Source organism: Plutella xylostella, chromosome 13 (genome assembly GCF_932276165.1).
Source record: "Plutella xylostella chromosome 13, ilPluXylo3.1, whole genome shotgun sequence".
In the NCBI taxonomy this organism is placed as follows: domain Eukaryota; kingdom Metazoa; phylum Arthropoda; class Insecta; order Lepidoptera; family Plutellidae; genus Plutella; species Plutella xylostella.
Window position 1 is genome coordinate 4,219,452 of NC_063993.1, and position 27,804 is coordinate 4,247,255.

A 27,804-nucleotide genomic window follows, 5' to 3' on the forward strand; every position below is an offset into this window, starting at 1 on the left:
TGTTGCAAAAAAGTTTTTTTATTTACTAATAGAAATCTGATGCACCATTACACCCAATATAAACAACAGGAATCAAAAAATATATAGGAATGTATTAACAATGCAATAATGGTCCCACACGGGTTTGTGAATGCGCTACAAACATACATTTGTACTTAAATTACAAACATGCTTTATAGCTAAACTTAACACATAAAAAACAATTTGTATAAAACTGAGCCAAAAAATATCACTTTTGAAAACAAAAAAAAAATCAATTATCGGTACAATTAAGTACGAAGTATAAATTAACCAATCCAAGAAGAAGAATCCAATCAATGCGTAAACTTTTTACTTCTTAGCCATGAGTCCTTTGATGAGAGACTCCAGTTTCCTGGTGTCGGCCGCGAACTTGCGGATGCCATCGGACAGCTTGTCGGTGGCCATCTGGTCCTCGTTCATTTGCCAGCGGAACATCGCCTCGGTCAGGCTGATCTTCTCAAGGTCGCTCTGGGCGGCCACCTTGGGGTCGAGCACCTATAGATAAACGGAGTTATGTAAGTTAATCACCGGTTAGCAACGGCCCACGCACAGTGTGCCAGCGGGTCAATCACATTTTGTTTTGTACAGAGTTAAGTAACAGATTGGTTGAACTGTTAAACATGCAATAATAAAATTAAAGTGTTATGTATGAGTGATACTTATCGTTAGATTAGAAGGGATGCAATTTCTTATTCGCATGCGTGTTTTTCTGTTTAGTATGTGATGAGATAAAAAAAACACCAAAAAATATTGTATATCAATAGCATTCACTAACGCAACAGTTGCTATGTTCGTCTTTTTGGTAAAATATATGTGATTATATATCATTTGAACATCACTCATTCGTAAAATAAACTTGAATCAATGATGATAAGAGATATAAATCTGAATATCATTCCGATAACAAAACATAACAATATAAGCCGCAATCACCAACCATATTGCTGATAACATGATACTTAAATTATAAGTGAATACCATCATGCTTCAATTTTAAGTTTTAGTTATCCAATTTATATATAAATGCATTTTAGTAGGTCGATCAGTGCGTATTCTAGTACAGAAAAGATTGCCAATAATGGCCGCAATTTTAGCCGATAATGCATGATTTATAGTAAATATTAGCTCGTGAGACGAAAACAGTTGATGTCTCCATTTATAGTTACAGAAATTTTTTGCTGACCTACGAAATATCCGGATGATAAACTGTGATCGATTACGGGTTCTTTGGTTTTCTTATGCTACCACCCCACTTGGTTATTCGTATTTGCCAAAACTGCCATGTGTGGTCAGTATATTTTCCAAAATTACACATATCACAACTGTAATCCCCGAAGGGGTAGTCAGAGGTGACTTGCAAAATTATAGATTTTTTACTATTTAGCAAATACAGCAAACATCCAATAACAAATACGAATATTCAAGTGGGGTGCCAGCATGAAATGTGTATTTTTTCCACTTTGTAAAAACTTTTCTATTTCAATTTCCCATCTTAATCAATGTACATGACTCACCCGCTTGAGCGGCGTGTCGCTGGCGGCGAGCTCCTGCAGCAGCTTGGGGCTGATGGTGAGCAGGTCCGAGCCCGCCAGCTCGCGGATCTCGCCCGTGTTGCGGAACGACGCGCCCATCACCTGCGAATTAGTTAATAGGTTTATATGGGCCTGTGTCACCTACTAATGTTACAGCAATTTTTACAAATGGTTTACGAATTCATATAGTCCTGCGTCCTGGGTGGGGCAGCTTCATTATAACAGATATGAGATAGTGCCTTGCCCAACTGTCTAAATTTAATTAGCTCGTACATAGAAACTTCTCTCTTTTCTACTTATTTATAGTGTGCCAGTGATAAACCACTAACTACAAACTGTAGTAGCGATTGAGACCCAATGACCCAGCTAGGGTAATTCAATAACCAATCGGGACAAAGAGCATACTTTCAGTTGGTATATCATACATCATGGCTATCTATGAATAAAGGTAAAGTAAATTACCTGTGTCTTGTAGCCAAACTTCTTGTAGTAGTTGTAGACTCTCGTGACGGACAGGACTCCGGGGTCCTCCTTAGGCTCGTACGTCTTCTTTGTGTGCTCGACATACCTGTATGGGAGATAGAATATAATTATTATCCATAAAACATTCCAGATAGCTAGTAGTAACATATATGAGGAGTTTAAAGACAAAACAAGGTGTCCGAAAAAACTATTTTGTTTTTTGAATGGATGGGATTTTATTTGACACATTTCACACTTATTGGTTGTCAACCGTGACATCATTCTTAGCTATGCTAATTCATTCCTCAAAAAGAGTATAAAAAACAGTATAAATCAATTTAATATAACATACTTTATAATAGTAAATAAGTTTTTTTTTTTTTTTTTTTTTTTTTCTTGTTGCATCTGCCATCAGTCGCCAGACTTTTATCAGATTTGTGGAAAGATCATTGACGTTCAGAGAGATCTGACCACTGTCAGAGTACCCCTTTATTAATGCAGCACATTTGCTCTCTTGAGCCTGTGAGTCAGGTTAGATGGGTCTAGCAAATTAGAAGCTAGTGAGTTGGGATGATTTGCCAGTCTGAGCTTGTATTTCATTTTATATGAAGCAATTTCTTCCTGTACTGTCGGTACCCCCAGGTAATCGTGAACTTCACTTGTTTTTATAAACCAAGGTGGGTTACATATGGCTTTTAGGACATTGTTTTGAGCCCTTTGTAAGCACATTATGTTAGATTTGGCAGCTGACCCCCATAGAGGAATACCATAAGTCCATATTGGTTTCAGGATGCTGTTGTATATGAGAAGTTTGTTGTCAACTGAAAGAACAGACCGTCGACCCAGCAGCCAGTACAAGTTCTTGAATTTTAAGTTCAGTTCATCCCTCTTTTTTTTATGTGATTGCTCCAGGTTAATCGTCTGTCCAAGTGGAATCCAAGGTATTTCACAGAGTTGGAGTGGGGCAAAGTAGCATCGCCCAATCTGACACCAGGGCAGTCCCTTCTGTTGAGTGTGAACGTGATGTGGTTTGATTTTTGAGCACTTGCCTTTATGCGCCATTTCTTAAGCCAAATGTTTGTTTGGTCCAGCTGGAGTTGTAGATTTAGTGATGCAATTTCGGGTTCACGATCACAGGATAGGAATGCCGCGTCATCAGCATATGTGGCTATAGTTACTCTCGGAGTCTGGGGCATGTCCGAGGTGAAGATGTTGTAGAGAACTGGGCCCAAGACTGATCCCTGTGGGACACCTGCCTTACATTCATAGAGGTTTGATCTTGCTTCTTTTTGTTTGACTTGAAATAGTCTGTTACTGAGGTATGATGATAAGATAGGATAGAATGAGTGAGGTAAGAGTGTCTTGATTTTGTACAAGAGACCTTTGTGCCAAACTCTGTCAAATGCTTGTTGAATGTCAATGAATGCAGCAGAGCAGTATTCCTTCTTCTCGAAGCATTGCCGGACCGCGTTATATACTCTGTGGACTTGTTCAATTGTGGCGTGCATTTTTCGGAATCCAAATTGGTGTTCTGGGATAATGTTTTCCTTAGCCAAGGTAGATGAAAGGCGATGAAGGAGAATTGTTTCCCACAACTTTGATAGTATCGGCGTCAGGCTGATAGGGCGATAAGAGTCGACTCTGTCGGTGGGCTTCCCATTTTTGTGAACTAGTATGATTTGAGATACCTTCCAAATACTCGGTACATGGTGAGTTCTAAAGATAGCATTGAATAGACATGCGAGGAATACAACACATCTTCTAGGCAGTTCTTTGAGGATTCTAGGTGTGATTAGGTCGAACCCGGGTGCTTTATGGGTTTCCAGCTCTTTAATTCTACGATGGATTTCTCTCGGGGATGTAGGTTTCAATGGTAGGTCCAGTTGAAAGTCTTGATTTAGCACTTCATCTATCAGTGTATCTTCTTCCCCTTCGTTTGGCTGGAAGACTGACGCGAGATGTTTAGCAAATACTTCTGCTTTTTCACTATCGCTCCGGGCCCATGAGGTTGTTCCTGATCTTATTGGTGGAATTGCTATTTGGGGTTGATTCAGCCCTTTAGTGGCTTTCCACAGTGAATGTTCACCTTTACCATTGGCCGATAGACAGGTAACATAGTGTTTGACGGTGGCATTTTTAGCTTCCTGTAGAATCTTCTTTAACTCACGAGATGCTTTATTTAGAGCTGCTTTATCGCTTGGGTGCCTTGAGGCGTGCCAAACTCTACGCAATCTGCGTTTATCTTGTATTTTGTTTTTAATATGAAGAGGGATATTCTGCTTAGGTATATAGTAAATAAGTAACCACAAGTTAGTGGCTTACCAGTCAAGAATGCGTCCGACGAAGGGTGAGATGAGGGTGACGTGAGCCTCGGCGCAGGCGATGGCCTGGGCCATGGAGAACAGCAGCGTCAGGTTGCAGTGGATGCCGTGCTTCTTCTCCAACTCTCTGCAGGGAAACAACTATGTATTAATACCTGTGTGCTTGTGTATATGCAAACTTCAATTGATAGTGCGGCAGTTAAATCCCCCCCGTTCTTAGACGGTGGTGGGCTAATGACGATGATGATTCTAGAATTGCGTCTCACAATATAGATTATACTAATGCATTGCTGGTAAACTGTGAGTGGAGTTTTGAAAATCAAGTATATTTTGGCTCATAAACTGCATATTATAGCTTGTTTTTAGGATGCAAGAGAATGTATTATATTTAGATTTCCTTTTCATACTTATGGGTAGTTTATAAAGAGTAGAATGTCTATGTTTATACTCACTTAGCTGCCTGGATGCCCTCCCAAGTGGAAGCCAATTTGATGAGAATTCGCTCCTTCTTGATTCCAAACTCAGCAAACATGTTAATAAGTTTGATTGCCTTTGCAATGCTGGCATCCTTGTCAAAGGAAATTCTGAAATTAAAAGTAATTAATTAATGATAGTCTTGTGTGTTTCCCATATTACGCGAGATTTCATAGGTTTTCTGTAACTAAAAATAGTTTGTACATTTATTGATAGGGGTTATCAATTATCAAATCATGATTTACTGTTTATATTAGATACCTAATACTAAAATAGATGACTCACCTTGCATCAACTTCCACTGAAACTCGGCCAGGGATGATCTTCAGTATTTCACACCCAAACAGCACACTCAACATGTCCAAGGTCTCTGCAACCTGCTCCTCAACAGTGCTGAAATACAACAAAAATGATATTCAATGAAAAAAAATATTGAGACAAAATCAACCATATGATGAAAAGCGAAACTTACAAGCAATAGCTTTTTTTTTCACTAGTGCTTGTATTTTTATTGGTTTGTATGCAAATGTGAAATATGAATGGTAACATAGAGTAATACAATAAATTATGACAAAAGTACAAAGTTGAGAAACAAAATCATAGCACTAGGCCAGCGCTGCGTACTAGGCCTAAAGCCCTTATCTCATTAGAAGAAGCCCAGAGATGAAATCATAGCACCCTACTAACATCCACAAGTAACCTGTGTGAGAGATTCATTAGAAATTCTGTTGGATATGCTAATTACCTGCCACTGTCCTTGCCGTGTTTGATGGCCTTGTCCAGGATGTGCTGGTACTGCTCCATGGCCGCAGCCGACAGAATGAGACTCGGGTTGGTGGTCGCATCTGTTGGCTTGTAAGCTTTCATAGCTGAAAATAATGTTATGTTTATAATATGAGGTTTAAAAGTTAGGGTACAATGAAAAGTCTTTCAAAATACTTAATTAAATAAATAATATAAGTGTAAATATGTATTTTACTTAATTAAGAGTATTTAGCTACTTAGTTATGGTGTGCACAGTACTATTTCACCAAAAAAATAACTAAGTTATATCTAGTAAATTTTGATCATTTCCATAATGTGAATATTTCATCATAACTTGTAAGTTGAAACATTGAAGTTATGGTAGGTACCTATTTTAGGTCTAAAGTTCATTCATTTCCAACTTATTAAAACATGCAACCACTGCTTAACCAGACCATTTTACAACTCTAATTAAAGGTGTTATTCATAAAATAACCTTGTAAATTATCAAGTGCATTTAGCTATCACATTTCAAAACTTAGGTACTTAGCTTCCAATACAAGTAGGTAGTTGCAAGGTAAGGTAAGCGGTAAGCATGATTATTAAGTTCAAGGTTATGTCAATAACTTTATGTACAACTTTGTAACAACTTATAAACTGTGTGGTAAGGAAATAGGATTCGATAAGTGATAAAGAAGGTACATTGCTTTATGCTAACCTTCAAAGTCCCCGGTGTCGGCTACCACCGTCGAATATTGCTTCAATTGGTCCAGAGCACTCATTTTGGTACGTTTCGCTTGGGGCTCACCACTCATACTGAAATGTTTTATGAAACTGAAGTGTAAGTGCTATAGACCGTGAATACAACACAGTGATAGTGTGCGGTGAAATCGGTAGAAAACACCAACTTCCAACTTGAAGGTGACCCCAGTTGAATTTGAGCACGAATCGCGAAATGCAAAAGTAGATTCTGTCAATCTGACATCTAAAGTGACATTGACTGACGTTTATTTACGACAGATTAGTTCACAGAACAAGTAAAATATCTATACGGCTTCGAGCGCTAAACAACATTATTTTATGGAATTTTTACACTAAGCTACAGTGAAACTATAAAGTCCTGAAATTAAATGAGGGCACTGCTATCTTTCATGTAGCAACCCTATATAGCGAAACATAACTGACTTTGATACTTGAAATTTTGCCTGTTAACTTCCTACCTATTTATGTATTTAAAAACAACTTACCATCCACAAAAAAGCTCTTATACAAGCTCTAAGGTGTTAATATGAAGGCTAATAGTGAAACCAATAAATATTTATTTAGATAACGTTATTACAACTGTATAAAAAAAAACTGGATCTGTTGACGAAGGGCACACATAGTAAAGACATCAATTTCTCTTTTTGGACGGCGAGTTCTGTTTCTACCAGGAGTTAGAAATATTCCATATTTTGCCCTCTTTGGCACGCTGGTCCGATATAACTATAAAATAAAATAAAAAAATCTTTTTGATTTACACAATGCCCCCCAAATTCACACAATGTGAATTTAGTAAGTAAACAAACAAATATCTTCAAGTATCAAAATGTTAAGGTTTAACTCAACTGAAACCAGATGAAACCTACAATCAGTGGTATGTAAACAATGTTCGATTTGGGCTCTAAACCTAGGTTTATAGATAAATGAAGCGTTGGTACTAATAAAAATGAGTTATTACAATTTGTACAATGCTACATACCCGTCATAGACGCTGTACGAGCGTAAACATCCTCCAAATTCGACAAAATGTGTCCAGCTTGATGTTCCGCTAAACATTGTATTAAAACTTGATAAATAACTTCACTAGCTTGACTACGAATATTTTTCTTCATCTTCCTAATTGCAACCAAGCGTAAATTGTTGCTTTTATCTAGATTATCCTTATAATTAATAAGAAAATTCAAAAAAACAGCCAACCGCCTATTGACATAAACAATTGTTATGACTTTTATGTTTCTTTTCTAATGGTGCCAGGCTCCTGAAAATTTTAGTTCCTCAAACATTAATTTCAGGACTTTATAGTTTCACTGTAAGCTAATTTTTACAAAGTTAGTCGTTCAAGTACGGCACAACACAACAAGACTTATTGCTTATTGTAGTTATTGCTTAGTTAGACTAGTTATGTAGTAACTTGTATACTTATACAACCAGATAAACCTCTCCGCTCTGCATTCAGCATAAAAGTGGGGTGAAGTGAGGTCTCCCATTTCTTTCATAGGTATATGGTAATATTGATATTAATATGATTGTCTAACAATAAAAAAATACAATTAATGGTAAAATTTTATTAAAAAAAGATACCTATGATTAAATAATTTTGAAAAAGTAACAAATTATTAAAATTTTGTTAGGTTTCTATTTCTTAATTAAGATGGACTTAGGACTATTATAAATTAAAATCCAAACCTTTACCACAAACAAAAGGATTACATTGATCAGTGATCACTCTGCTACCAAACATTTGTTAATGTTAATAGAATGGAAAAATTACTTAAGTATATTCATCTAATTTTAGTACATAGATACATAACTATAATGAAGGACATTAAAAATCTGGATAAAGTGGTTAATATACTTATAGCTCTTTAATCATCATTGGAGACCTGTAGTTCATTGATACCATCAGTCTCAGTAACTTGGGCTCTTTCCAGGATCACACGGCCTTCTTTGTATCTGAAATAATATCATTGTAGTAAACAAAAATCTTACAATAATTATTGACATATTAGGAAAGTATCAAATTAACTTTTGCAGCTTCTTGTACTCCTTATTCTCAAAATAGAGCAAATTATGTCAGGCAAAGTAGTTTTTATAGGTAGATATGTTTCATTCATCATTATCTTTGTGAAGGTCAAAATACAGTAAAATCAAGTTTCCAGAATGTTATTGTGTAATCATGAGACTATCACAGTTCAGGAGATTATCATCAAGAATCTGGGTTATACTTATCAATAGATCAATAGCTGCTCTAGCAGAGTACCCTTCCTTTCACTTTAAACTGCAATCACACTATCTTTAATTCAATTAATACTTTCTCATGTTCAACAATAACAAAGAAGGGTGCAAATATAATATTAATCAATTGCACACTATCCCACTGCTCACCTTTGATTTTCCTCAGTAGCGAACTCGTATATCCAGCCCAGCTTAGTGGCGCAGTTCTTGCAAGACACGTCGCGGACCATGTGGCGGCCCGTCAGCATCACGCGGTCCTGCACCTCCGAGTACACTAGGTTCACTACTTTGTGAAATAAAAACGCCCTTCCTGTACACAAAGGATCAAAAGTTACTCAAGTAAAAAGTAAAGTACACCACCATATTGTAGAGTAAAAAGTATACCTGTGGCACCAGTAAATCTAGTGCTTATTAATTCAGATCGATTAGTAAGATTCACATCGCAAGCTGCACATGAGAATAAACGGGTTCCCCCAACATGATCCAGGAATATTTTACCCATTTTGAATTGAAAATGAAACAAAGAAAATCTGTTTTGGTTTGTTGTTTATTTTTTACGTCTATTTGTATCTGTACGTCAAACTGTCAAACAAATCCTACGCTACGCTACGTGTCAATTTGACAGATCAGCTACTCACAGAGCAGATTTATAATGCTCGTAATAATTATAATACTCCTTCACTTCTCTCGTTAGTTTCTCATCTCTAACAAGAAGGTCCAAGCAATGACAAAGATGGAAATTCGATTGTTTAGGCCGTTTCTCGAGAGAAGTACCTATCCTTACCGACACCGCAGCCGCAGCGACAAATATTAAAACTAAGGTGGTTCTTTCTTTCTCGGTAGTCTATGGTATTTCAAGTTTGGCGCGAAAATTGTAAAAATATGTGTGCATTGTTTTTTGTTTGTTTTAAATTAAATATACTAAAATAGCAAAAACTATGAATGGCAACCATGAGTGATGTGTGCCCATTAAAACCTTAATAGGTTTAAGAGCACTGTATATATTATAAAGAAATATTATAAATAAATGAACAATAAACAAACAAACAAACAAGCTGCTAACTAGTGCTTACATATAACATTAGTGTACTTTTACACACGATGCACTTTTTTTTTTTTTTTTTTGGGGACATCTCACACACGGCCATCCGACCCCAAGCTAGGCAGAACCTGTGTTATGGGTGTCGGACAGCTGATATATCTACACAAATACATAGATAGATAGATACTAAATATAAATATCAACACCCAAGACCCGAGTACAAATATCTGTCTTTAAACAAATATCTGCCCCAGCCGGGAATCGAACCCGAACTTGACCTATAGCTATATCCTACCTAGTCATGTAAGTACCTACCTAATAGGACTAGTTAAATGCATGAGTAGCTATGGCAGTAAAAGTAGTTTCCTAACATTTATTTACCAATCCTCTATTGTGAGTGTGACTGACTCAGATTCTCTAACTAGCCCATCTCTAGACAACTTTCTGTTTATGCATTACCATGGCAACCGCTTTTTACATTATATTTATAAAAAAAAGTAAACAGTCAAACCTGTAATTTCATTAGCCAAATTAAAATAGAATTATTTACTTTCTAGTCATGGAAGGAATAAAAGAAGAATCAATTCACCATACAGCAGTGAAACTAGCCGATGAAATAAAGAACCTTTCAATATACAAATCATTTTACAGTGATGTTCAGGTAAGCTCAAAGCTTTTTGTACAAATGCTGCTGAATTATATAACAAAACAATAACTTTATGATTTTCACAGAAACTGGTTTCATCAAATAATGTAAAAAAAGAAGATTTTAAACAAACTTTACAACAAGCAATGAAAGAGAAAGGGCTAGATACAAAATTAAGAAATACCGTTTTCCACTGGGTTCGTACTCAAAACAAGCAAAGTGTAAGTATTCATAAATTTATGTTAGGTGAAACCTACCTACATATAGGCTTATTTTGGTACCAAGACTAACTTACTAACTACAGGAATGAAGCTCAAGACGACATTTTTAAATATTTTTTCAGAAAATAGATCCACTGACATCTTTATCAAAAGCCAGTGCTCAATGGGAGAAGAGAATCCACAAATCGTTGAACTCTATGTGCTCTGACTTAGAGACTTCTTTGGCTAAAATACGACCACAAAGCGAACAAGAGGAATTTGCGGACAAGTGGAACGAGCTCAGCACATACAGCTTAGGTAAGTATTAATTAACTACGATAGTGTCGATATTAGGTACCTCTACCTACCGGATATAAATAAGAGCAAATTATTGAGGGATAGCGGGTAGGTACCTATTTGTTAAGATTGAACGGTGTCTTACACGAGATTAAAAAGGTCAAATTAACAGCCTTTTCGTACCTACAGTCGCAAATAGTATAAACATTTATTACACCAAGTAAGTATGTATGAATCCAAGTATGAATCAAGTATTATCTGTTTCAGATCTATCAAAATACAGACCTGTTTACGCGCCTAAAGATTTTCTAGAAGTTTTACTCACATTATCTGGTTATGTTCCTTATACAAGAGAGTAAGTACCTATTGATAACACTGAGCTCTCATTTCCGTTAGATTTACTCTGCGACACAGTTTTTAGTTTCCATATCTATACTTACCTGTATAAATTACAGGGATGAACCTAAATGGGAATTCGCTCATCTACCACTGCAAGTGAAGACATTGGACCAACTGGTAAGTTAATGACTAGTAGGTACTGTATGTTAAGGTATGGTACTCATTGAGAATATCGCAAGATCACCTAAACTAGCGGCACAGTATTTGCTACGTTAGGTACCACCGATAACCTCCTTTCCTGTAAAGAGAGAAAAACTTAACATAGGTACTACCTACATGCCCCAACAGAACTCTAGATCTACATACCTAAATAATACTCATTGACAAACCGATAAATTCCAGCGCAAGCTCTACATAGAGTGGTCCAACGGCGAGCCGCTACTAGGCGTGAACCCCAACATGCCGAGCTCAGTGCCGGGGTGTCCCACGCTCGAGGCGGAGCGCATCGGGCTGGGAGAGCGCGTGGCGGCGCTGGGATACGCGCCCGTCATACAGGAGTACCTGAAGAAGGGCAGCCCGCAGTGTCTGAGGGCTAAATTGTGGTCGCAAGTTCTAGGGGCTGAAGTGCTCACGCAGGTCAGTTTGGTTCTTATACTAAGTCGATACTATAGTTCGATTAATTTAAGAGCTGAAGATGCTTTAATAATCGCATTGAAGAGCCTGTGTGTAAGTATAGGCCAAGACGCAAACAGCGATCCGGCTCGAAGGACCATGAAAAGGCTTGGTAGCCTTATGATCGGATCGCTGGTAGTAGAAGCTTTATGACAACTGAACAGGGAGTATCTAAAGAGGGGAAGCCCGCAATGTTTTAGAGCTAAATTAAGATCGAATGTGCTGGAGGCTGCGGTGCTCAGGCATGTAGGTAAGTTTTCTTGAATTATAGAAGGTACCTATAGGTAGTTCAATTTACTACATGTCTCGGGGGTTCCCCGGAGCGCATCGGGCTGGGCGAGCGCGTGCCGGCGCTGGGCTACGCGCCCGTCATACAGGAGTACCTGAAGAAGGGCAGCCCGCAGTGTCTGAGGGCCAAGCTGTGGTCGCAGGTGCTGGGGGCTGAAGTGCTCACGCAGGTCAGTTTGGTTGTTATACTTAGTCGATACTATTGCTTTAATAATCGCAATGAAGAGGCTGTGTGTAAGTATAGGCCAAGACGCAAACACCGATCCGGCTCGAAGGACCATGAAAAGGCTTGGTAGCCTTATGATCGGATCGGTGGTAGTAGAAGCTTTATGACAACTGAGTGAGTATCTAAAGAGGGGAAGCCCGCAATGTTTGAGAGCTAAATTAAGATTCAATGTGCTGGAGGCTGAAGCATTATGTAAGTTTGCTTGAGTTTTAGAAGATACTACCTACCTACTATAGGTAGTTCAATTTACTAAAGCACATGTCTCGGGGGTTCCCCGGAGCGCATCGGGCTGGGCGAGCGCGTGGCGGCGCTGGGCTACGCGCCCGTCATACAGGAGTACCTGAAGAAGGGCAGCCCGCAGTGTCCAAGGGCTAAATTGTGGTCGCAAGTTCTGGGGGCTGAAGTGCTCACGCAGGTCAGTTTGGTTGTTATACTTAGTCGATACTATAGCTATAGATCGATTAATTAAGCTGAAGATGCTTTAATAATCGCAATGAAGAGCCTATGTGTAAGTATAGGCCAAGACGCAAACAGCGATCCGGCTCGAGGGACCATGAAAAGGCTTGGTAGCCTTATGATCGGATCGCTGGTAGTAGAAGCTTTATGACAACTGAGGGAGTATCTAAAGATTTTTGATACTCCCTCAGTTGTCATAAAGCTTCCCGCAATGTTTGCGAGCTAAATTAAGACTCAATGTGCTGGAGGCTACGGCATGTAAGTTTGCTTGAGTTAAGTATAGAAGGTACCTACTACAGGTAGTCCAATTTACTAAAGTACATGTCTCGGGGGTTCCCCGGAGCGCATCGGGCTGGGCGAGCGCGTGGCGGCGCTGGGCTACGCGCCCGTCATACAGGAGTACCGGAAGAAGGGCAGCCCGCAGTGTCTGAGGGCCAAGCTGTGGTCGCAAGTTCTGGGGGCTGAAGTGCTTACACAGGTAAGTTATAGTAGGTACTATAGTTCGATTAATTTAAGAGCTGAAGATGCTTTAAAAATCGCAATGAATAGCCTGTGTGTAAGTATAGGCCAAGACGCATCCGGCTCGAAGGACCATGAAAAGGCTTGGTAGCCTTATGATCGGATCGCTGGTAGTAGAAGCTTTATGACAACTGAGGGAGTATCCATAGAGGGGAAGCCCGCAATGTTTGAGAGCTAAATTAAATTAAGATCCAATGTGCTGGAGGCTGAGGCATGTAAGTTGGCTTTTGTTATAGAAGTACAGGTAGGTGAAATATAGGTAGTTCAATTTACTAAAGCACATGTCTTGGGGGTCTCTCGGAGCACATCGGGCTGGGCGAGCCCGCAGTGTCTGAGGGCTAAATTGTGGTCGCAAGTTCTGGGGGCTGAAGTGCTCACGCAGGTAATAGGCTGTGCGTAATTTAATTCCTTGATTACACCTATCGAGTAGAATGGCGAAACAGTATCCTCGGCCGACCAATGAGCGGCTAGAAATTTACCGAGTGCTCAGCGGAAGATACTGTCTCACCACTCTATTCGGTAGGTGTAACAAGGGCATATGTACCTATAGGCCTTTTTCTTAAATTCTTGTATATCAAAAAGCTTGTTACTCTACGTGCTTAAAATTTGTGCATTGAGTCCCACATAGGAGGATAATGACATGAACTTGAGATCGCGTGTGGCGTGACCAATCCCTTACATGCAGACTGAAATGTTTTTTCATGTGGCAAAAACTTTATAAAATCGATTTAACATTTCAGCATTTTTGTCACAAATGTGCATGTGCACTCAAAGAAATTTATAGATATCTCTATTAGTTAGAGAAAAGGTGGAGGAAAAAATGAGAATAAGCTTCCCCAAACCCAAACCAGTAGGATGCTAAGTTTGTTTCTATTTGTTTCCAGAAAGACAACTTTTTCATCAAGCTAAAGAAAAGCGTTCTAGAGGTGGACTTGATGATAGACAAGTTGATCTTCAAAGACGTGCAGTTGACGGCCTCCAATGATGATCAGTACTTTGTATTTGAAGACCTTTTATATCAGGTATTTCAGTATTATTATTATAAATACCTATTACAGTTTGATCAACTTTTCTACACACATCTTTGAAATGAATGATGTAGGCAAAGGTGCTAGACGGTATATTCACGGACGATTAGAAAAGAATACCTAAGTCGGTTGGCAGAGCTACAAATCCAGCAATGCAACTTAAGCTGCGTACAGATCGGGCCAACGAACGCCCAACGAACGCCAACGGTTATCCCAACGATGGATATTTATCATACATAATACAGGGCAGATTGCAGCAACGAAGGTCAACGAAACCCGTCCGTCCCGGCTTTAAACTTATGCCTAGAAAATTTTTACCTATGGTTCATAATAATATATCATAATATATATACTTATCATATATCCAAGAAATATTTATTCGTAGGTACATAATATGAACTGACTGTACGTAATATCTTTACTGTCAGGTGATGCTCTGCTTCTCCCGAGACAGTGAAGTGAGGATGCTACTGAAAGACGGGATCGGCACTCCGCTCACCGTCACCATCAAGGGGCGCCAGACCTCTCCAGATAGCGTCACTGTGTTCCCGCCCAGTGGGGTTATCCCTTTTCACGGATTCACTATGTATGGTAAGACGATAGTGATCCTAAAAAAAGAAGCTACCTTTTGGTCCCTTTACTTGATTCTTCCCGCTGTGGCCACTTGGGCCTACTGCGATCTGCGATAGGGCTTGTACACAAAACTGCGTTGCGACGTAGCATCGAAATAATCTGCGACTGTTTTGACAGTTATTCAGGGAAAATGCTTGATTACTGTCGCAGGTTTTTGCGATGCGACGCCGCACCGCAGTTTTGTGTACAAGAACTAAGTCCGATTGATCCGACCACGTGAAATATATTTTTTATTTTCCAGCTGACCTACCATTATAAAAATGACAGCTTTTTTTCATTATATTTTTTTTCGTTTTCAGCTACTCCATTTTGCTACTTATACGATGATCCTGTTCAACTTTACTACACTTTTAGAGCATTTTACATAAGATACTGGCACAGGTTGCATTACATATCAACACATCCACAGGTGAGTTTAACGACGATATCATTTCAGTGGACGATAATATTAAATTTAACTTTTATATTATTTTTATTTCTGTTTCAGGGTATAGTTTCTTTATGTCTCCTATACGAGAGACTATTAGAAGCAAACGAACCATTACTTTGGATACATTTTAGAAATATTAATATAAATCCGTAAGTTACCACTTTAATTCTTACTGTTTACCATATATTGGTAATTAAATTAGCCGCATTTTAATTACTTATCTCTTTTACAGAATCAGAGTAGTCTTCAAATGGCTGATGCGAGCGTTCAGCGGGCACCTGCCCCCGGACCAACTATTACTTCTGTGGGACGCCATCCTCGGCTACGACTCACTAGAGATACTACCCCTATTAGCTCTCGCCATATTGAGCTTCAGGAAAGAGAACATTTTCCAAGTAAACACTCTACAGAATGTAGACGCAGTCCTAGCCGACTTGTCCACTGTCTCTGTTATACCACTACTGCAGCTGTCCCTAATGAAATCTTAGTTGTGTAGTTGTTACTTACATGTAATTTCCGAATCGTTAGAAAGATAAAAAGATTAAATTAAGTAAATGTAAGTAAAGTCGGAATTGTTACATTGTTTTTGTATAGTGTTTTTATACATTTTATTACTAGCCGTTTTCTTTATTTATAACCGAATGTAATATTTAAAAAGTAATGAAAAAAAGTACAAATCACTGTTAAGTTGAATAATTATATTTTTTTACAAATGACACACCAGTTGCCTTCTTCATAAAACGATTTTTCTACCCGTAAATTTGGTATTTCATTGCACAAGTTAACTAATTCGTTTTCCTCAAAAACGTGATAATACCTTAGTAGGGTGCTCTCCGGTTGGCCAGCAATTTTATTTTCCTTGATGTTCCTTAGTTTCCACGGCACCAATAGGTCGTTATGTTGAAATTGTGTTCGGTTCTCGTGAACAGGTAAGCTCAAGCCGCCGACTGTGGCGTGAATTTCATCATTCTTCACTGCATCGTCTGCTTGTTTACTCTTGCAAAGGTAGTTCGACTTTGTCTGGTCTTTGGCCCACACTGTGATTAACGCTTTACCTTCTGGTCGCAATAGCCGCGATATGGTACTTATGGACTCGATGCGTCGCACCTAAAATGACCAATAAATGTTTACTATCCAGCTATTTTAACATGGATGAGACCTTTACCCAGCAGCTTTGACATAGGCTGATGATGATTATGATGATCAAGCTATAAGTAATACAAACCATAGAAAATGTGCTTACAACTATGTTTATCCGAATCGTATAATACTATAAAAATTCTCACCTTACTACTAAAATGGTGTATAACAGCAATACAAATGACGGCATCAGCACACTCGTCCCTCAAGCTGGCGTGGAGCAGGTCGAGCCGCACGCAGTCCGCCGCCGGCACGCGCTGCACGTGGCTCTTGCACTCTGATAGAAGACCCCAGCTCCTTTCACCACCTATCTGTAGAAACAAATGCAAATTCATTTTTACACAAATTACACTCATAAATTTCAAAATCTTAGCCATTATCATTATCTAATGCTCTGATTACACCTACCGAGTAGAGTGGCCGTGAATTGTCTCGTATACTGGCCGAGCACTTTCTCAATTGCTTTGTTCGAGGCTCGGCCGAGGATACCTTCTCGCACTCGCCACTATACTCGGTACATAGTACAGACACAAGAGCACACTCAACAAAATATACGACTTACTTGTAGTATATCATTCCTGTTGAGTATATTCTTGCCGTTGCCGCAGCCGAGGTCCAGCACCACGGCCCCGGGAGGCACTGAGGCCATGAACTCCACAACTTTAGGCCACGGCTTGTGTCGCGTTGTACTGAAATGGCCTGCTATTTTTTCGTAAACCTAAAAGTCATAATATTTCTTGATTAATTATGGTTTTACTTATTTAACTTGCTAACTATACACAGTTATATCTGCATTTCAAAAGAGTACTGTAAAATGCACATGCTCTGTTTTTTTTTAAATTAAATATTATGTATGTAGATCTTATTTACCTGATGAACATGCAACTCTTCAAGATTGGAAGCCAAACTGTCTTCAATATTGTCTGTAGATTTATCAACACTGTCACATAGTGTTTTATAATTACATTCACAGGGACCAGACCTTGTCCACCTGAATGTCAATGAAATCCTAACATTCCTCGACTTAGTATCACTTGATATAACTTTTACAAGTTTTTCTTCCCCATTCTCTGTTGTAACTTGTCTCTGTTCAAGTACTGGATCCCAGGACCGCGGCTGAATACCATGTTGCCAGTCATACCTGTGATAAAAAAACAGATCATAAGACTTTTTAATCCATTATTATAGGAGTTAACTATGGATCCTAACTGTGGGTTGGAGTATTACTTCTTTCGTTTTCTGTGACTTACATACTACAGATTTAAATACTATGAAATATTCAATAAAAATAATACTTTGCTACCTAGCTTCACTGGTCATGACAAGCATGCTCCTAGCAGGGACCAGTATGGGCACAAGCCGGCCACTGTGGTGCTTCCAGTCCATCACCACATCACTTCCAAGGGACAAGGACAATATTATATCCCCAAATGGACTGTGCTTGTCCACATGAGTTGGTATACCTGTTGGGAATATTGGTTCGATTAGAGATATAGGTAAGTAATAATGAAAACAAATCTGAGCTTCAATTTTAAATTTAGTGCATCCAAAACCTAAAATTCTTTAACACATTGAATGCTGACTATGCATATGCAATGTTCATGATGAAAATATGATGCTTCAGAATCAGATACATTGATAAACATACACATATTTTTTACAATACCTACTTAAAATATTTACCTTGTCCTGGAAGATATTTATTCACTGTCATTTGATCAGGTTTCCTTTCAAGATTTATCCCACAGTCTCTTAATCTTGCCCACAAATTATCACATTCCTTGGGTATTTTCTCTTCCAATGGTGAACTTAAATCCACATCATTGCTACCATACCTGAACTCATAACCATAATGTTTCACATATCTGTTTTTCAGGTTACTAGAGTTGATGTCATCTTCAGAATCAAATAGTTGTAAAAAAAGGCTTTCTTCATCATTGCTAATGAAGTTGCTGAATATATGCAGCCCTTGTGGATCTTTATATTGACAAACTATTTCAGTATTTGGAACTGGAACAAAAATAAACAAACACTTATTTATATAGGCAGTAAACAATAGATCATTATTTATTTATTATTCCAGAATGAATGAAACAAAAATAAGTTTTACTTATAACTTTTAAATAACTTACCATTTTCTACATAACTCATGTATACTGGTGGTCCTTTAACGTCAGGTTTCCACTTCCCATTATTTATATTATAGAACTTTTCAGAGCTCTGAATGCTGCTGAATATGAGATAAGAATGTGACTCTCCTTTCTCTGCAATGTATTTTGGCAAAGTATCATTGTGAGGAACTTCCCCCAATAACAAATGTATAGCCTCTTTGCATAACCCTGTGGCTTGCCCAACATTACATAGCACTATGAACTGGAAAAAATATATACAAACAAGAGTTACACACAAACGAAAAGAACTTTAAGGTTAGTATATCGTAAAAGTGAAATGATACCTTAGTAGGACTGCTGGTGCAAACAATTCCTTTGGAACATTTTAAACGGGTTGCAAACTTTTTCTGCTTTCGATCAGCTTTTCTGACTTCCATTCTTTTATGTCTTAATTCATAAAATTAAAGTTAAAAACGCTAAACTCTTCAAATCAAAACAAATCCAGCTGGCTAACACGTTGACATTTGACTCGCTAGAGTAGAAAACTAGAGAAATCCCTCGGAATAATAACAGCATTCTCATATTTTGTAGCAGTGACACTGATAAGTGATAACTCTCAAGTTGTCAAGAGTCAACTGTCATGTCATTCAGAATAAATGTCAAATTCAAGCGATTTTAGCGCAAACGCTAAGCCGCAACTATTTACGAAATTATTGTAAATAAACAAACCAGTATTTAATTTAAGGACAAAACATATATATTTTGGATTCTCATCCATCTATGAAGATATGGGTTTTCATTCTGTAAGTAAAAGCATCTGTAGGTACTTGTTATTCTAAGGTAAAAGCTACTTACCCACCAATCCTCAGACTTTTTTGTTTTTAGACGTCTGACGATCAGAACTGCAGGGTTAGTTAGTGGGTCCTCTTCGTCACAAACTCGTATGTTGAGTATGGAGAAGAAGGATGCCAGAGGAATGACCCAGAATGACCAATAATCTAGCAGGTGTTTGCTCGTGATAAAAAAATCATTTTTATTGCAGGAAATATCTAAAAGAAAACAGAGAAGGCATGTGATATGTATGGCATCGGACTTCTTTTTTCCAAATACGGGAGGAGTGGAGGAACATATCTACAATTTATCACAATGTCTGATAAAAAGAGGACACAAGGTGGTGGTCATAACACACTCATATGGTGATAGAGTTGGAATACGGTATTTAACAGCAGGACTCAAAGTTTATTACTTGCCTATAACTGTATTTTACAGCCAATGTGTCCTGCCAACTATGATTTGCAATATATTTTTACTGAGATACATTTTAATACGAGAGAGTATTGAAATAGTGCATGGGCATTCTGCTTTCAGTGTATTGGGCCATGAAGTTTCAATAATTGGAAAGCTACTAGGTCTGAAAACTGTTTTTACAGATCATAGCCTATTTGGCTTTGCAGACACTTCAGCTGTTCTGACTAATAAATACCTTCAAATGTGCCTGACTGAATGTGACCACTGCATCTGTGTCTCTCATACAGGGAAGGAAAACACAGTGCTCCGAGCTAAAGTCAAAGCACACAAAGTGTCAGTAATCCCAAATGCCGTGGACACTTATACATTTACTCCAGATCCAACTAAAAGGAATCCAGATGTTATTACCATTGTTATTGTATCTAGATTGGTTTACAGAAAAGGAGTTGATTTAATGGCAGCTGTAATCACAGAAATGTGTCCCAGATATCCTAATTTGCGATTCATTGTGGGTGGAGACGGACCAAAAATGTGGCTTCTTCAAGAACTAAGAGAAAGGAAAGGATACCAACACTGTGTCTCCTTACTAGGGAGCTTAAAACATTCTGAAGTTAGAAATGTTCTAGTTAAAGGAGACATATTTCTGAATACATCACTGACTGAAGCATACTGCATGGCTATAGTGGAAGCAGCATCTTGCGGTCTGAAAGTAGTATCGACTAAAGTTGGTGGTATTCCTGAAGTACTACCTGATTCTATGATTTATCTAACTGAGCCTACAGTTGAAAGTCTAGTCAAAGGTGTAGAAGATGCTATGAGAGATATAACTCAAGATAATATTCTCTGTCCATATGAATGTAACAAAATGATAAGAAAGATGTACCATTGGATGGATGTTACCAAAAGAACTGAAATAATTTATGATTCTATTCATTTAAATAAGAATAAACCCTTGGGAATGCAGTTGAAAAACTATTTATCTTGTGGTGTTTGGCCTTTTTTACTGGTGATAAGTTTAATGTATTTGTTATTACAACTTGCAGAAAGATTGTACAAAAGGAAAAATATTGATATAGCTAAAGATTTAAAACTTAACTAGAGAAGAAATTGACAAAAATATGTTGGAATGATTATTTATTTACTGTTAATTCATATTTTATAGTTTGTGTGTGATCTCTAATAACAAAAGAACTATTACTTCCAATAGTTAGCCACTGCACAATACATCATAGATACAATGTATAGCTTAGCATAATATTATATTATAACATTTAAATAATGATAGTTATTGCAAAATGTAGTAATATTTATAGTTTTTTAAGATAACTACGTTTTTGCAATGGACTGACCATTTATACAAATAATAAAGTATTGTTTTATCTAATAATAATAATATACTTATTCTTCTTGTTTAATTTCTCCCCTGGTATTTAGGCTCTGTAACAAAAAATAATTTTGTGATAAGCTGAGATTTAAACTTTTTTTAAAACTTGAATGAAAATTAATTCTGATATGAAGCAATGGATTTTCTAGATTAGGAACTGAGCAAGCTCAAACTGTGCATTGAGATGCCATTTCCATAAACAGAATTTATTTTAATCTTAATTTTCAGCATCTAAAAATGTTAGTGTCACATGTACTCATGTATTATGGTGAAGAACTAATAACATTTATCTTATTTAATTATGGTTATAACTGGTATCTTACACTTTAGTGGGTCGTGGCGGGTGCTTGGGTCGGACTCCAGCCTGCTTCAGCTGCAGAACTATCTGGCGCAGGCGCGCGACGTCGCGGCCGCGCCTCGGACCGAAGTCGCAGAGCTCCGCCACGCGCGTCCACTCGTTCCCATCCTCCACTGTACTCTCAGAGCCACGGGCCAGGGCCTTCTCTGCATTCCTAGTACATTTACAAGGCTCATTATAATATGGTGAAATATGAGATGATGACAGGCTAGATAGTAGGGTGAAATCGCCAAAAGAAGAATGGCGAAACCTGACCCGCTTTGCGTAAGTTAGCAGCCACTAACCAAACCTATTTTAAGTTATTGATAAAAATGTCTACTATCAGGGAAAAATATTTAATAAAATCTAAACCATGGGGTTCTTGAGATATTAGGGTTCAAAAGTAAATTAATTAATATATTTTTTTTCGTTAAATAAGTTTTTGATGAATAGTACACGCACAAACAAGTTTTATAATCTAAATCATGAGATTCCCAATACATAGTGCATCACAAAATGTATTACATGATCTTATTTCTGCAAATAATATCAAGATTATTTTTGCACATTTCACACTCGGAAACCTATTTTTATAAAGAGATCAATTTAAAAAATTATTTCATTCTATTCAAGTTCCCGTTATCCCGAAGTAACATAGAATACTTTTTATCCAGGAATTCCCACGGGAACACTTTTAAAAACTATTTTCAGATCAAGGGTAACATCTAGTACAGTAGAAAGACTTGATCTTTCGGCACTTATATCTTCGTTCTCCCATGTCTCATAATAATAAAATTAATACCAGTATATACTGTAGTCACGGACTACACATCAGTGTATGTTTCATCAATGGCCGCTCTGGGTCATGGCGCTATAGAGAAATTGCCATTCTCCTTTGTACATTTTTTGTCCATTTCTCTTGGTTGCACTATACCATTTTCCAGGTTCAAAGACATGGGTGACACTTAAAAATTTTCCATTTAACGCATGAATACTATTGCAAAATCTGTCATTTTATTGACAATGACCACAGATAATATTTATTTCTAGAGTACGCACTTTGGTAAAAGGGAACGTACTAGAGATGCGACACATCAAAGTCGACATTCTGAAATGGATTAAAATTTATACAATATTAGAATTTTTACAACATTGTATTATACAGGTTGTCCAAAAAGTCAACGTTATCCCTTAAATGAAATAATTAACTATCGAGAGAGGTATTTTATTTTTTTTAAACATAACTTTTCCTTACATATTCCTATTCGAGATATCTTTATTTTAATGACACTACACTAACTATACTGGTTCGGAACAACTTCTGCTATATGACTTTAAGGAATTCTAAGTCAAGTGACCAACAAATTTTATATGGAGAACCATTTTTAGGATACATCAGATTCTGAGAGCAATAGCAGTAGTAGCATATACTGAAAGTGGCAATTATAATGTGTTTTCCGAAAATATGAATAAATTCATATTTATACTAGCTGTTCCCGCGCGCTTCGTTTCGCCTTAAAAAGTTTTCCCGTGGGAATTCCGGGATAATAAGTAGCCTATGTTCTTTCCCAGTGTCTAGACCGTATGTATACCAAATTTCATTCAAATCCGTTCAGTAGTTTTGGCGTTAAAGAGTAACAGACAGACTGACAGACAGACACAGTTACTTTCGCATTTATAATATTAGTTAGGATTAGGATTAATCTATGGAGTATATACAAATCGATAGGGTCAAGTCGATAAGGATTTCACTCTCGGACATCTCTAGAACTGTCAAACTCAAAACGTCCCACATATCATAGGCTCTGAAAAATGGTATAAAACCTACTAAATGAGAAAAATATAACAACTTCACATAGAAAATTTTGGTATATCATATAAGTAGAATAAGTAACGTATTAAATTATTTGTATTTTATCATATTTTGTACAGTGGTTATTGAAATTTACATAAATTTAAATCTTAATAAAAATATCATATTTCTTTGTTATGCTCTTTGTAACAGTATTTTTTTGTATAAAATAGTATTAAATCTAAATTATTTTACTGGCATCACCACGAGCAAAAGTTTTCTTAGAAGTGGCGTTAGTGTCGCGTCTCCGCCATTTTGTTTGTAGTCGTTATCGAAGTTATAGTGAACTCGGAAGAAAAAAGACTTTTCAGTGTTCCCCTTTGTAACAACCGACAAATTAAGTTAAAGGAAAGTATTTACAAAGTAATTCCTGCACGTAAAATCATAATTTCAGTCTGTTTACTATGCAGTTAGTCAAATTTTCGGAAAACTAAATCCACGTGTGTTAAAATATTTTTACCTTATGAACGTAAGAATTTTTGTTCCATTTTGTTACAATTTTCTTTGTAACGTTACAAAAAGGAAAGCTAAGGGCACATTCAGACTAGCAAGAATGTGACGACCTTTTTTAAACTAATAAATTACAAAAACATATTAGTTGTACAGAAGTTTAATTTCAATTATCCTAACTAGTGATACCTAATACCAAAATAATTAATAATTCAATTAATAAAAAAAATCTCATAGATATATATATTTTTTAAATATTTTTGTTCAAAAATTACGCAAGTAGTTCGTGTTTTAATTATTGAATAGGTACAGGTCAAAATCATAACCATCCTTTTTGCTTTGCCGTAGTGATGATTAAATCAAAATTGTTTTATTTATTCATAGTAGTGTGATCGAGTCCGTATAGTTCCTTTTTGTAACGTTTCCCTTTTGTTACGTACAAATTTTGGCGATTTCACCCAGTAATGAATTTATGGTTGTTCTATTTGAAGTGTTTTGATGGTTTTATGTGTATCCAATGCCAAAAAATCAACAGTATTATAAATTGTTATAGTAACTTTTACACCTAATATGAATCCCAAATCCAGCACCACAATCTTGAACACAAGTGTGAAATGGATAGTGTGGTGTATGTTGGACATAGGTATACCAGTTTTATAACATAACACAAACTAAAACAGTATTTTTTTTACAGAAAACCTCATAATACCCAACCTTTTATCCACAATCAGTATTAGTAGTACAAAGTACAAGTTAGTAGATCCCTACAGCCACATCTACATACTAGTATACTTACTTAGCAGACTCCCTGAGAGCATTGGAAAGAAAACACAGTTTTGTTAGAAGTTCTTGTAAATTAGAGTAAATATGCAAGTCTCATGCAAGCAATGCAACATAAAAATAGTATCTGTACACTACTGTAAAACCACAGTAAAGATTTTGGAATTTTAGTAGACCTATGTTATAACTTTATATAGTATACAATGGAATAGTATAAAATTACTACTCACAAGAGCTTCCAAAAGACCGGAGCCGATGACTTAATTATGTCTACATCACCATAATGGTGTCATTAGCCTTGCAAAGGTCTCAAATGATCTCTTGAGGGTTATAAAATATTATTTCATACATATAATAATAACATAATTCTAAGGATCATATATGTCTCACTAATCTACTGATGATGCCAATCTACAGAGCAAGCTCAAGTTTGGGGATAAAAGTACATACCTGTTGGCAGCTTTAGTTTTAGCAATTTGTTCTTCATGATTTTTGTACCAATCTTCAAGTTCCTTCTTAGCAATCTTCAAGAGCTCTTGCTTCTTCTTTTCCTCTTCAGCATCTACAATCATAAGATAATATTTTTCAATAAAATATAAGAATTGCTGTATGATACCAAGATGCAGCATAACCATATTTTACAAGAACTGAAGTTTAAGCAATTAACTTTACCTTTCTCTTCAAGTCTCTTCTTTTGTTCCTCCCTCCAAATCTTGATCTTCTCGGGTTCTTCTCGCTCTTGTCTGAACACGGACACTGGAGGGTCCTCGTCCAATACGCTGGAGCCATTTGTCGCCTCACCAGCTCCATTCACTTCTAAAAAGTAATTGATATATTTATGATAACACTTCATAATAGATTAATAAGTAATTGAGATACAGGGACATAATAATTACCAACGAAGTCGTCGAGACCATTCGACGAAAGGGCAGCAGCGACGGGGGGCGGAGCGGTGGTCTCCAACTCCACTTCGAGGCCCGCCAGCTGGTTCTGCTCCCTAGCAAGGAACTCCGCTGCTGGATCTACCTCCGGTTGAACGAAATTATCCCCAAAATCATCCATCTCTAGGAATAATTAGATAATAAACAATAAAACCGTCGACGTAGGACAAAAAACTTTAATTTTGATTGACTGAATTGAATGACAAATCAAGTTGATGACAGGCAACTAAACAAAGACAAGGTAAATTGAATGAATGAAATCAATGAAAAAAATATATAATCATAGATTTTATAATGTTAGACCGTGTCAGTCGTCTAAATGAGTCATAAACTCATAAATGGAGACAAGTCAGCGCTGCCGCTGACTCGAACAAGTTGACATAAAAGTACTTCTCCGAGAATGCCCCGAATATTCATATACGGTACAAATGGTGGCCATGTGTCTGTAATTTCTTCGAGTACCTTGTACATGAGCTTTTCGGGTCAGCAGCGACTTGTCTAGAGTGGTCTAGAGTTCCAACAGCAACGCCAGTAGGGTTCGAACGATACTTTCGATACCGAGTAAGTATCGATACTTTCGTTCGCGATACCCGATACTGAGTACTCGATACTTTTGGGCCGATACTTTTTCGGTATCGATACCCTCGTCTCGACACACAAATCGCTGGTATCGAGTACTTTGTCGTCACATTATAATATGATAGACCTTCATAAAAGATCTTAAAACAAAATCAATCCGTTAAAACCTCAGAGTCTTGCATTTTTTTTTAGTTTATTTGCTATTATCACCAATACTTTTTTTTAAATGCAATGGAAAAGTAGATTTTTATGCTGGTGAAGGTACAAAAATTAACTATTAACTCACTGTACCGTCATTCGAAGCCTAAAAGTGAGAATAGCGTGTCTATTTTTCTAGCTGTGGCGGATACGTTACGTCAGTTTCCGGAGTAATCCCCCGCCCTCTAGTTCACATTCCTTCCACCAGGTGGCGTGAGTTGACAATATGGCGACCGTAGAATTTTAAATCATTGGCGGTTTTAATTTTTCACTGTGCGGACGTGTCCTAACCTAAAAATCGGTTGGGAAAAATTAAAGTCAGTTTCTTAAGATATTTTACTTGATTATCCTATAATTTAATAAAATAAATTCAGTGCAAGTGATTTTAAGTCGGTGAGTAAATAACAATCATTATTTTAAACGGTATTACCGTTCGTACTCTATAATGAGTGATTCGGAGAGCAGTAGCTCTGTAAGTTCATCTTCCGAATCTGAAAGTAATGCTAATCCCCCTGATGCGGTGAACGAGCCGTGTCCTGATACAGCCCCTAAGAAAAGTAGAAAGCGTAAGGCGCCTGGAAAGGTTGTTAAGGGAGGAAAATGTAAAAAATCCGATAAAGAATTGCGAAACTTGGCCAAAGAATGTTTTCAACATTTCATGTCTGTAAATACCTATCCTAATTACCCACCGTATCAGGCGCCTTATTTTCGACAAGCAAGTGAGGACGAAGTCAGTGTAAATGTGAGTGGTGAATTGTTTTCTGATGATGATGATGACAAACGCCCCGCTGACCCGTGTGCAAATTTCGAGTTACCCCTGAGTACAGTGCTAAAGGAACCCTCAGTTTCAAAATCATCAAAGAATCATATTGAGTTGTTAAACTCAGCGCAACATTTTAATACTCCAGAGTGGTGTGATGTTCGATACTCAGACGTTCAAAAAAGTTATTGTTCTACCCCCGGTTTTGTTGAGCTCGAATGCAATGACGAGGTTAAACCTTTCGATAGGTTTCCAAATTTGGTGATTTCTGAGAGAAGTTATGCTGCATTAACACAAGCTCTGTTGAAACAACGGAATGCCACGCAGGCAAGTTTTCAGGCCCTTCTAAAGTGGGCATCAGAAACAAATGAGCTGTCGTCCTCGACAATAAAAGATAAAGTAAATGAGATTTTTATTGAGGGCAAATTTAATAAAATCTCCGGTGACTTACTTCAACTTACTTGTGGCCATAGGGCTGATACGATAGAGCAAAGGCGTGATGGCATTCTGCGTTATGTTAAAGATAAATATGTTCGTTCGAATTTGCGCAAAATTCCACCCACTTGTGATTCCTTATTTAGTAAGGATATGTTCACATCTGCTATTGAAAAAGCGGGCGGCATGAACAAAGTTTTTTGGCCTTCCCGAGGCCCATCACAAAAAACCAACTGGCCGGCTGCGCAAGCTAGACCGTCAA

General features: G+C 37.4%; 6 protein-coding genes across 7 annotated transcripts; 2 read left to right on the forward strand and 4 right to left on the reverse strand.

Annotated features, from left to right (window-relative positions):
* Positions 1-6,495, reverse strand: LOC105386299 (transaldolase). The gene is made up of 8 exons (XM_048625103.1): positions 6,273-6,495; positions 5,556-5,679; positions 5,096-5,203; positions 4,789-4,920; positions 4,338-4,463; positions 2,016-2,121; positions 1,536-1,655; positions 1-516 (listed from the first exon to the last, which is right to left on the reverse strand). The coding sequence occupies exons 1-8, from the start codon at positions 6,367-6,369 to the stop codon at positions 331-333; spliced, it is 999 nt and encodes a 332-aa protein (XP_048481060.1). The 5' UTR covers positions 6,370-6,495; the 3' UTR covers positions 1-330.
* Positions 6,496-7,866: 1,371 nt separating this feature from the next.
* Positions 7,867-9,138, reverse strand: LOC105386288 (protein yippee-like 5). The gene is made up of 3 exons (XM_011556814.3): positions 8,936-9,138; positions 8,702-8,861; positions 7,867-8,269 (listed from the first exon to the last, which is right to left on the reverse strand). Exons 1-3 carry the CDS (start codon positions 9,051-9,053, stop codon positions 8,182-8,184), a joined length of 366 nt encoding a protein of 121 aa, XP_011555116.1. The 5' UTR covers positions 9,054-9,138; the 3' UTR covers positions 7,867-8,181.
* A 927-nt stretch (positions 9,139-10,065) lies between these two features.
* Positions 10,066-15,815, forward strand: LOC105386262 (TBC1 domain family member 19). Its single transcript, XM_048625135.1, has 11 exons — positions 10,066-10,254; positions 10,326-10,460; positions 10,583-10,757; positions 11,004-11,091; positions 11,192-11,252; positions 11,478-11,711; positions 14,121-14,258; positions 14,693-14,855; positions 15,197-15,306; positions 15,385-15,476; positions 15,560-15,815. The coding sequence occupies exons 1-11, from the start codon at positions 10,153-10,155 to the stop codon at positions 15,813-15,815; spliced, it is 1,554 nt and encodes a 517-aa protein (XP_048481092.1). The 5' UTR covers positions 10,066-10,152.
* A 195-nt stretch (positions 15,816-16,010) lies between these two features.
* Positions 16,011-19,103, reverse strand: LOC105386278 (alkylated DNA repair protein alkB homolog 8). Its single transcript, XM_011556802.3, has 8 exons — positions 18,923-19,103; positions 18,600-18,840; positions 18,151-18,477; positions 17,771-17,930; positions 17,338-17,608; positions 17,030-17,185; positions 16,614-16,778; positions 16,011-16,434 (listed from the first exon to the last, which is right to left on the reverse strand). Exons 1-8 carry the CDS (start codon positions 19,013-19,015, stop codon positions 16,024-16,026), a joined length of 1,824 nt encoding a protein of 607 aa, XP_011555104.3. The 5' UTR covers positions 19,016-19,103; the 3' UTR covers positions 16,011-16,023.
* A 139-nt stretch (positions 19,104-19,242) lies between these two features.
* LOC105386236 (phosphatidylinositol N-acetylglucosaminyltransferase subunit A) lies at positions 19,243-21,229 on the forward strand. Its single transcript, XM_011556755.3, has 2 exons — positions 19,243-19,381; positions 19,621-21,229. The coding sequence occupies exons 1-2, from the start codon at positions 19,367-19,369 to the stop codon at positions 20,923-20,925; spliced, it is 1,320 nt and encodes a 439-aa protein (XP_011555057.3). The 5' UTR covers positions 19,243-19,366; the 3' UTR covers positions 20,926-21,229.
* LOC105386247 (clathrin light chain) lies at positions 20,944-25,800 on the reverse strand. Of its 2 annotated transcripts, XM_011556766.3 has the most exons (6): positions 25,526-25,800; positions 25,302-25,445; positions 25,080-25,191; positions 24,646-24,657; positions 21,534-21,722; positions 20,944-21,263 (listed from the first exon to the last, which is right to left on the reverse strand). In XM_011556766.3, exons 1-6 carry the CDS (start codon positions 25,689-25,691, stop codon positions 21,257-21,259), a joined length of 630 nt encoding a protein of 209 aa, XP_011555068.1. In that variant the 5' UTR covers positions 25,692-25,800; the 3' UTR covers positions 20,944-21,256. The 2 variants fall into 2 exon arrangements, with proteins under 2 accessions (XP_011555068.1, XP_011555077.1); XM_011556775.3 differs by lacking the exon at positions 24,646-24,657 and having other exon boundaries at positions 25,526-25,797.
* Between the last annotated feature and the right edge of the window lie 2,004 nt (positions 25,801-27,804).

Bases quoted from the DNA above. Each gene is read 5' to 3' on its own strand.
- LOC105386299 (XM_048625103.1), bottom strand. From the start codon at position 6,369: ATGAGTGGTGAGCCCCAAGCGAAACGTACCAAAATGAGTGCTCTGGAC. The intron at 5,680-6,272 runs GTTAGCATAAAG...CATTATTTTCAG, and splicing joins CGACACCGGGGACTTTGAAG to CTATGAAAGCTTACAAGCCA. The intron at 4,921-5,095 runs GTGAGTCATCTA...TTTTAATTTCAG, and splicing joins TCAGTGGAAGTTGATGCAAG to AATTTCCTTTGACAAGGATG.
- LOC105386288 (XM_011556814.3), bottom strand. From the start codon at position 9,053: ATGGGTAAAATATTCCTGGATCATGTTGGGGGAACCCGTTTATTCTCA. The intron at 8,862-8,935 runs GTATACTTTTTA...CTTTGTGTACAG, and splicing joins TAGATTTACTGGTGCCACAG to GAAGGGCGTTTTTATTTCAC. The intron at 8,270-8,701 runs GTGAGCAGTGGG...ATATTATTTCAG, and splicing joins GCTACTGAGGAAAATCAAAG to ATACAAAGAAGGCCGTGTGA.
- LOC105386262 (XM_048625135.1), top strand. From the start codon at position 10,153: ATGGAAGGAATAAAAGAAGAATCAATTCACCATACAGCAGTGAAACTA. The intron at 10,758-11,003 runs GTAAGTATTAAT...TATCTGTTTCAG, and splicing joins GCTCAGCACATACAGCTTAG to ATCTATCAAAATACAGACCT. The intron at 11,092-11,191 runs GTAAGTACCTAT...TATAAATTACAG, and splicing joins TATGTTCCTTATACAAGAGA to GGATGAACCTAAATGGGAAT.
- LOC105386278 (XM_011556802.3), bottom strand. From the start codon at position 19,015: ATGGAAGTCAGAAAAGCTGATCGAAAGCAGAAAAAGTTTGCAACCCGT. The intron at 17,609-17,770 runs GTAGCAAAGTAT...TTTTTATCACAG, and splicing joins GTCATGACCAGTGAAGCTAG to GTATGACTGGCAACATGGTA. The intron at 17,186-17,337 runs GTAAATAAGATC...TATGACTTTTAG, and splicing joins AAGAGTTGCATGTTCATCAG to GTTTACGAAAAAATAGCAGG.
- LOC105386247 (XM_011556766.3), bottom strand. From the start codon at position 25,691: ATGGATGATTTTGGGGATAATTTCGTTCAACCGGAGGTAGATCCAGCA. The intron at 25,446-25,525 runs GTAATTATTATG...ATTACTTTTTAG, and splicing joins TGGTCTCGACGACTTCGTTG to AAGTGAATGGAGCTGGTGAG. The intron at 25,192-25,301 runs GTAAAGTTAATT...TTATGATTGTAG, and splicing joins GAAGAGACTTGAAGAGAAAG to ATGCTGAAGAGGAAAAGAAG.